This window comes from Anser cygnoides, chromosome 2 (assembly GCF_040182565.1).
Source record: "Anser cygnoides isolate HZ-2024a breed goose chromosome 2, Taihu_goose_T2T_genome, whole genome shotgun sequence".
In the NCBI taxonomy this organism is placed as follows: Eukaryota; Metazoa; Chordata; class Aves; order Anseriformes; family Anatidae; genus Anser; species Anser cygnoides.
In genome coordinates, this window is record NC_089874.1 from 122254685 (window position 1) to 122263866 (window position 9182).

Here is a 9182-nt window from a genome sequence, read left to right on the forward strand (position 1 = left end):
GGGAAGGATCTGTCCCTTCCACTTCTATCGTGCCTGCTCCGGTCAGCGCCCTGCCTTTCCGACCGGCCACTAAGGGGCAGGGAGGGCACCCAGCGGGGAACCCCGTGCCGTCGGAGGGCCGCCTCTTGCTGCCCCAACGGGGAAGCGGGCCGAGGTGTGTTTGGGTGTTCTCCCAAACGCCACCCCCAATCCTCCCCCCGTCCCAGGTGCCGGGCCGGGCCGGGCGAGCCCCGGGGCCGCCCCGCGCCGCAGCGGGAGCCGCCGGCAGCGCCCCGCGGCGCGCCCGCCCCCGCGGCCCCATTGGCCGCGCCGCTGCTCAAATAGGGCCGGGCGCGGGGACGCCGGCAGCAGCGAGCGGGGCCCGGCGGCCAGCCCGTCCCCGGCCCGCACCGAGCTCTCGGCATCGGCCCCCGGGGGGGGGGCAGCGGCAGCAGCATCAGCAGCAGCAGCGACGACGACGACGACGACGACGACGACGACGACGACGACGACGACGACGACGAGCGGGGCCCGGGCGCAGCCCGCGAGATGAGCAGCCCCGATGCGGGCTACGCCAGCAGCGAGGACCAGGCGCAGGGGCGGTGCTCGCTGCCCATCATGATGCCGGCCGTGGGCCCCTGCCCGTGGGCAGAGGCGCTGAGCCCGCTGGGCGAGGCGAAGGCGAAGAGCGAGGCGGCGCCGTCGGGGCCGTCGGGCGGGCGGAGCAAGAGCGAGGCGCGGATCCGGCGGCCCATGAACGCCTTCATGGTGTGGGCCAAGGACGAGCGCAAGCGGCTGGCGCAGCAGAACCCGGACCTGCACAACGCCGAGCTCAGCAAGATGCTGGGTGAGCGCCGGCGGGGCTGCGGGCGGGCACGGGGGGGAGATGGGGGGTCGGGGGTGTTGCGGGGGTCTGCGGGGGTCCGCGGGCTGCGGGGCAGGGGGTTGAGGGGGCCTGGGGGCTGCGGGGGGCCGAGGGTCTGCGGGGCCGGGGCGTCGGGGCGGCCGGTGTGACGGTGCGTGTGGGCGCAGGTAAATCGTGGAAGGCGCTGTCGCTGGCGGAGAAGCGGCCGTTCGTGGAGGAGGCGGAGCGGCTGCGGGTGCAGCACATGCAGGACCACCCCAACTACAAGTACCGGCCGCGGCGGCGGAAGCAGGTGAAGCGCCTGAAGCGGGTGGAGAGCGGCTTCCTGCAGCACGGCCTGGCGGAGGCGGCGGCGGCGGCGGCGGCGGCCGGGCCGGGCAGCGAGGGCGGCGGCGGCGGCAGGATGTGCGCCGAGAGCCTGGGGCTGCCCTACGGCGAGCAGGGCTACGCGGCGGGGCCGGGCGGCGGCCACTACCGGGACTGCCCGCCGCTGGGCGCCGCCTTCGACGGCTACGGGCTGCCGACGCCGGACCCGTCGCCGCTGGACGCGGCGGACAGCGAGGCGCCCTTCTTCGCGGCGGGGCTGCCGGAGGAGGGCGGCCCGGGGCCCTACGGCAGCTACGGCCCGCAGGCGGCCGGCGAGTACCCGGCGGCGGCGGCCGGGGAGAGCCCGTCGGGGGCCGCGCTGCGGCGGCACCTGGCCGCCGGCGAGCCGCTGGGGCCGGCCGGCTCGCTGCAGGGGCTGCTGGGCTGCCCGGCGCCGCTGCACGCCTACTACGGGCAGATGTGCCAGCCGCCGGGCCCGGGGCGCGGCCCCCCGCCCGTGCTGCCCCCGGTGCTGCCCCCGGTGCTGCCGCTGCCGTCGGGGGGGCAGCCGTCGCCCCCGCCCGAGGCGGCGCCGTGCCGGGAGGCGCTGGAGCACTTGCCGCAGGACGAGCTGCTGGGCGAGGTGGACCGCGCCGAGTTCGAGCAGTACCTGCGCTTCGCCTGCAAGGCCGAGCTGGGGCTGCCCCTGGCCGGCCACGACGCCGCCGAGGGGCTCTCGGCCGGGCCCATCTCCGCCGCCGTGTCGGACGCCAGCAGCGCCGTCTACTACTGCGGCTACCCCGACGGCTGAGGAGGGACTGCCACGGAGCCGCCCGGCCCCGCTCCTATTTATGTAATTTATTGGAGGCTTCTCGGGACACTTTCGCAGGCTCCGGCTGGGCGGAAAGGTGCGGTTGCCGTGCAGATTAAAAACATGTGTTTCAAACTGGTCCTCGACTGATGTGCCAGCATGTTTACACTTCTTATTTTTTACGTCCGTGCCCGAAATTATGCTCACTCTTGCAACATCAGCACCGTTACTTGTCTTCCCAGAGCACAGTTTTACCAGCTGCTTTTAACTATAAATTATTTTTCTTTTTTTCTTTTTTTTTTTTTTGTACTTCAAGGAAATAAATTAATGTACAGCCGCTTCTGTCATTCTTGTCAGTCTTATGGGCCTCTAGGGAGGCTAAACTACGGTTAAATCACTCATGCCCTAAGGTGCGGTGAGGAGAATGCAGGTGCCGTGTGACACGTCCTTTTACCGTAACAATGACTCTGAAGGAGTAAAACAGTCACCAGGACCGCAGGAGTTTGTTCCCTGGCATGGCTGCGTTCCTGTCCCAGCTGATTTCTGTCCCTTGGAGTTAGGACACGTGACTGTACCTAGCTGTGGTCTTTGTAAGCGTGTTTTTTTTTCCCCTCTTTTGTAAGTGCCAACTAGAATTTGCAATTGTCATTAATGCATCGGGAATAATCTCAGCCCTGAAAGTGTAATCTCTGTAACAGAAGGAACTAGGTAAGTTTGAGATACTGCTTTCAATGTACTTTGTCAGATTTGGATACCTGTAGACGTGAAGGTGATTTTGCCTTACATAGTGTTTTCTATTTAAACCAAATTATTTGCAACAACTCACAAACGGTATTTGTACTGTATTTACAAGTTCTTTTACTTTCTGCCACCTACCCTTAAGAAGGTTTAGGCCATTATGCCTCTTGGGATTCAGGCTTCCACCAGTAAGGAGAAAAAAAAGTTGCCCAAATGCTCATCTCAATTGCTCTCAGTCAACTGCCGGTATAAATTACCCATTAAAACAAGAGCTTTTTTTACTGATTCACTTGTACTGCCCTGTGACATTTCCGCCCGTGCAACAACATGTAGCTACATCTCCTTGTCATTGTAACACTGTCTGTTTATGCATAAAGCATACCTGACTCTTCCAGCTGGAAGGTGCTGGCCGGGGTCAATGCACAATAACTGTTGTAAAGAGTTTCAGATATTTTAATTATCAAATGACACTGGAAGAGATATCAATAATATTCATAACATAAATATTTTTCGATAAAAGTACTTTATCTTGCACTAGATTCTTAGACTACTGAATTGTGGATGAAGAAAGTCAGCAAAAATTTCAATTGTGTAATCCATGTTCAGTTTTGTCAAAGTTATGGTAATTGTGGTCTATGACGATGGCTATTTGCTGAAGACCTGTTACATACACAGCACCAGCTGAATTATTTTCAGGCAAATAATCCAGTAGAAGCATGCTTGAGGAGATAGTGTTTTATATATTCTTTCAGAAAGTGTAATTTTATTTAATTCAGAGGAAATTTTGGTTATGTCCACTGACTTCAATGAAGTTGGGTTTTCACTGATGCATGTAAACTCTTTTAACTGCATGTGTGGGGGATACTGAAAAGTTCACTTGGAATTGTGGTTGTCTCAGATTATTGTGCCATCATTTTTTTCTGATTTTTTACAATGGAAAAATTACATTTTTACAATGTGAAGGGCGGCGTCAGGTTTCTGATATTAGGCGGTTTAGGTACAAGTTGGGAAGCAAGACCCATCAGTGTTTTACATTCTTATTTTAATTTGTCTGGAAAGCAACATTAAACATGTTACAGCTAGTACAAGTTTAACAGCAGTGAAAACACTTGTAGCTCCTAGATGACCAGCCCTAATGATGACCATCGTGGTTCTCATACTCCTTCATTAAGGACTGCTAAACCTAGGAGGTGCTCTTGTTCATGCCATTGCATAAATGTATTTTTTCTAAAAGAGCAAAAGACTAGCAAAGACATGCCTTAGATGCTTACATTCAGAGTAGACGTTTATATCAGTAGATATACTGAAATCATATGATTTTTGTAGCCATTGCTTTTGTTTTCTTATATTGATTTGTTGCAGATGTCCCAAGACTTTTTTTTCCCTATAATACCATAGTATTATAGTATTATTAACAGTATCTAACTGAATTACGTGATAAAATTTAAAAAGAATCCTCCTGTGAAAGAAAATGAAAGAAGAAAAGCTTAATTTAGGTAATCCAAAAATAAAGTTAAAAAATATTTAGAATTAAGGTTACTGCTAAATAACTTCTAGAGAGTAATGTTATGACACAAGCATTTATTGGATATGGATGTGCATATTTTCTATGGAACCCCAACGCAGGTAACACATATCTTACATAGAATGGACATACAAAGACTGAAACCAAAAAACTTTGTAGTTCTAGCACTTACAGCACTTTTTCTTTCCCAAGCCAAGTTCCTCTTGCCTTCAGTTGCAGTTATGAGAGCTCAACACTTCTGGAAATGGTCCCAAACTGACTGCTTGGTGTAATGAGATGGTTTGGTGCAAGGTACTGAGTCTCAAAGGAAATCTATTACTGCGTAGAACTTTATAACTGTAGCAAATACAGAGTGCAGGTCTCCAAAGTATCATTAAATTGCCCTGACATTGAGGTGACCATTTTCCTGCCTCCTTTGACCTCTGCTGTTGCTCATCCCTTTTTCATTTGCTGTCTGCCTTCTAATACCAATTTTTTCCTAGAACTTTGTTCGTCATCTGCATGAAATGAAGCAGCAGCTGAGGAATGCCTTACAGCATGTATCCCATCCTGTATTTTGAGCCTGTATTTTGACCTGACACAAGGTGAGGATTGAGAAACAAACATCGACAGTGGGGTTTTTTGAGATAAAAGTTCAGGACAGCAAAACGATTCCAGGCTTGTGGAATAATTGGTTTGATTCCTATGTCTGGAAGGACAGCAGTTATTTTTGCTCTGTCTTTTCTGTATTTTTCCTTTTGCTGTAGCTTCTTTCTACCATACTCTGACAAACTTATATTCCTTTTATGGCTCACATTAGCATTCTTCCATTTCTGTAACATCCCATACATTCCTACCTGGTCTGCATAACCCTTTCCTCAAACAACCTTTTCCTGTATTATCCTCAAACAACCAAGTTTCTTCCCTTTGTCTGAATTCTACCCATATGCCGTTCCTTTTCATAATTGCTTTACTTTTTTTTTTTAAAACTCTTATTCTTTCCTGCTGATAGTTCCCCACTCTCTTTATCCACATCCCTACACCTCAGCGTAATCCTCCTGATTCTGTTCCTGTCCCAGCCATGCCCTCTTTCCTACCTCATTAAGTCCCTTCATCTTTTCTCTTCTTTTCTCTCTCCTCCCACTGTGCCTGTGAGGTGGCCCCATCTTTATGAGCTTCTTCCCTTCCTTCCTGCTTTATGTTTCATGGTCCGATACTCCTCATCACACATTTTTTTTTTTATAGTTTCTATTTTGGAGTTTCACAGAGGAGAATGCTAGTCACACCTCTGACACTGAGGTGATGCCTAACTCATGCTAAAAATTAAAATTGTACTGCAAAATGTTTCTAGGATTCATTTAATAATATATTTGAAAGAACATATTTCATTTTCAGAAGTATATGACCAGTTTTACTGGAAACTTCTGCCCTCCTCTAGAGCCAGCTGTTTGGGATGGAAAATTTCTGGTTGTCCAAATATGCTGCTAAAACTATAGAAAACCAACTTGATGTTCTTGAAATGAAAAGTCCGAGATGGCTCCAGTTGTGGGCATCAGTATCTATCATGTTCACCATCAGTAGTGTTTTATTTTGTTTTATTTTATTTCCTAGAGGCTACATTGCTTTGATTAATTTCCATATTAATGCAGTGAAACTGATACTCTTCCCTTTGCAGATATTCTTAAAACTATTGACTTACCTATTGAAAATCTTATCCATTCTGAAATTAATATGGATATTCAGACAAGGACAACCTATTAAGTGTTTTAGCAACCAATACGTTTATGCCTGCATGTGGAAGGAGGACTATATTAATCTAAATTGATACAGAAATTTTAAAGTCAGGGTTACATGCTGCTGTATGAAGAAGAGAAGCCTAGGTGAGTTAGTGGAACAAAAACAATTTAACTATGGCAGCATGGTCCTAAATGATGGCAAATTTCTACTTCTTGTCACGTAAATTATAAATAAACACGGGGGTTACCCCAGTGATTTAAAAATGTATTTAAAAGGGTACATGACTGTGTACAGACGGGATTTCTCATTGGATGTCCATGGAAGAACTTCTGACTGAAAACCAGGTAGTATGTTGTAACATACCCTCATTAGTTCTTTTACTTTTTTTTTTTTTTTGAGATTAAATATAATTCTAAGGTATCTGCCTTAGACATAGTTGAAGCATTAAAATACCTTACTGTATATGTCACTTCCATTTGAAAGTGCCGCAGATCTTAGATTATCAATGACACAAGTTTCAAAATTTTGAAAAAAAAAGTCAGCAGCAAAATCCTGAAACAGTGAAAGGTAATGTTGTACATCACATAACACAGATGAAACTGAGAGATAAATCATGATCTCATGAGTCCCTTAGTAAAATGAATCTCAAAATGAAGAACACCAGGAAAAACACAGAACATTTTAACGCATGTGTAGAAATGCCCTTTGAGATATTCATAAATTTAAAACAGATTGTTCTGAAACTTGTTGTAGTCTCCATGAATTTCACAGTGAAATCAATTTTAATTTTCTGTTTCCGTCTGTTTTCCGACTAGCTCAGAACAGTTGTTACAGGAATGTATTTTACTAATAGTGTCAATAAGAAGCAAAGTAAAAATGCTTGAGGTGTTGAGATTCTATTGTTAGGCGTATCTCTTTTCCATATTAAATCATACATTTATATGTCATACCTGCACTGTGATACAAAATAATTTCACATCCCTGACATTGAGAAACACTGAAGTAAAGTTTTAGAAACAAAGATCCTCATTAAAATCAAATTTTACTATGTAGTTGTTTAAGGTAGGATTTCAGCATCTTCTGCATTTTAAACAAGCAACAATTCAGAGAAAATCAATTTCCATCCTTTTCCTTATCAGAGAGAAAACTTGTTTCACGGAGTATTCCACAAAGTTATCAGGGGAATACGGTCATTGTTCACATTGAGGGTGGCAGCTCCATTTACCCATAGAGAATATATTTAGGTACCAGCAATCTTGGGTTTCTTCCAAGGTATTGTGGAGTTGCTCTACAGTGTCTGATTTACTTTAAGGCTTCTTGTTATTGCAGTTTAGGAACAGAATTTATCCTGCACACATCCTGTTCAAAACAAAATTTTGTCTCCTGTTGAACAAAGATAAAGAATATTAGAATATGTTTTTGTGGCTAAAGGTTGTGTCCACATTAACTGGAAAGGTAAACTCATATTTGTGAATTCATGGACGTGGACTGATTGATACAATACCAACTCTGCTTTCAAATACACAGAATTATATTTACGGGATGAGTCTCAGGTACAGTCAGGCTATATAATCTTGATTTTTTTCACGCTTTAAATGTTTTTATGAAGAGTTTCACTTCTGTCAGTTACTGTGGTGAGTCTACATACATTGCCTTTATTACATGCATGGGCTTTCAAGATGTCCATGTATGGTCATTTTGCTTGTGTAAAATCAATGCTGGAATCAGTGTTTCTGTGAGCAAAAAGCAGATTTGGCATCAGATAATGCAATGTGTCCTTTTTTTTTTTTTTTTTTTTTTCCATACTTTTAAATAGAGTATGATGTCTGAAAGCATAATACTACAAATACACTGATATTGGTATAAGAACCTTGATTCCCAAAGTCCTGGACTTGCTTTAAAAGAACAGACTTGATTCACCATTGATTTGGAATACAGCAGCTGTTCTGCATCACAGAATCATTTAGGCTGGAAAAGACCTTTAAGCTCATCAAGACCTTGTCTTAGTGAATGGAGTACAATGAAGAAACTTATCTGGTTAAACCTGTAGTGAGTTATCTAATGCATAGAAAATAAGCTAGAATTCACCAAGATGCAAGTGCTATCACTTCTACACTCAGACAGAATTTCCTATGTTTTTTTTCACTACAAATATTCTTGGAAAGCAGAATGAGAAACTCATGTGAAAAGATGAAGCAAAAAAGAGAAGATGTTCAGCTATTCCAGAGTAGGTCAGAGCAGTGCTCTGGGGGAAAAAGGTGCTGTTTTATGTGTACTCATGTATAGTCTGGAAATCCCCACAGGAGATATGAAAAAACAGAAGGCGGCTGTTATTTTGGTGCTGTAAATTGAAGTACCTGAAAAAGAGCTACTCCTTAGTAATCTACTCCTTTTCTTAGTGCCCCACAAGGACTCTCAGAGACAGGTGTGTTTCATTCAGATGCAAAGAGCTTGATTTCCATTTACAGCACATAAAACACTCCTTGCTAACTTGCTAGCAAGTGTAACATCAGCTATACCCTACATCACCTATACCCTGTGTCGTTAGTGTGAGGGACAGCTGCCTTGATCCAATGGGTTAGTTTCACTGAGTGGTTTGGTGTCCTTATGTAAGGAATCTTATGTAGTCACTTATAGTCTGTTCTGGTAGGAAGATGCAAAGAAAACAGCTTTGTCTTTCAAAGCCTTTCACATTTCATCCTTATAAATTTAAGCTGATTTCCAGGACAAACGATTTTGCAAACAAGCCGTCTCTCATTGAAACACTTTCTTTAGAAATTTGAGAGCCTTGGCAAGATGGGAAGTAAAGGATCTGAACAAAAATTTGCTTCAAGTACATCAAGCTCAGAGCATCACTACTAAATCACTTCAAAGGCAGAGGAGAAAACACTCTTTGAAAATCCCATGTCAGGGCTTTTAACTAGAGTGACAAACCTGAGGTTGAAGTTCCACAAACATTTTTCATGGCGACAAAACCAATAACACCGACTCAAGTTAAAATATCTATTTTTGTTTTTTAATCCAGTTTTGCTAGGAGAATAGAGTTCACAGAACCGTAGCTGGAGCAACTTCTCTACTTTGGGTTTGTGTCAGTGCTGAGAGCTTTGTTTGTGGCTAGTGGAAGACATGCAAGTGCCTGGCATTTCAGCATTGACTAGAGTCAGGGAAGCAGCTAAGTACCACTGAGGGTTTGGGGCTGTGCAGCACTTCATTCTGGTTATGATACCAGTAGAGCAAAACTG

At 46.0% G+C, this 9182-nt stretch overlaps 1 protein-coding gene across 1 annotated transcript; it reads left to right on the forward strand.

Moving 5' to 3' along the window:
* Positions 1–340: 340 nt before the first annotated feature.
* On the forward strand, positions 341–4229 carry SOX17 (SRY-box transcription factor 17). Its single transcript, XM_066992999.1, has 2 exons — positions 341–826; positions 1012–4229. The coding sequence occupies exons 1-2, from the start codon at positions 529–531 to the stop codon at positions 1959–1961; spliced, it is 1248 nt and encodes a 415-aa protein (XP_066849100.1). The 5' UTR covers positions 341–528; the 3' UTR covers positions 1962–4229.
* The last annotated feature ends 4953 nt before the right edge of the window (positions 4230–9182 follow it).

What these genes read in the sequence shown, in the direction of transcription:
- SOX17 (XM_066992999.1), top strand. Translation starts at nt 529, where the DNA reads ATGAGCAGCCCCGATGCGGGCTACGCCAGCAGCGAGGACCAGGCGCAG. An exon ending in CGAGCTCAGCAAGATGCTGG is followed by an intron (nt 827 to 1,011) that starts GTGAGCGCCGGC and finishes GTGTGGGCGCAG; the next exon opens with GTAAATCGTGGAAGGCGCTG.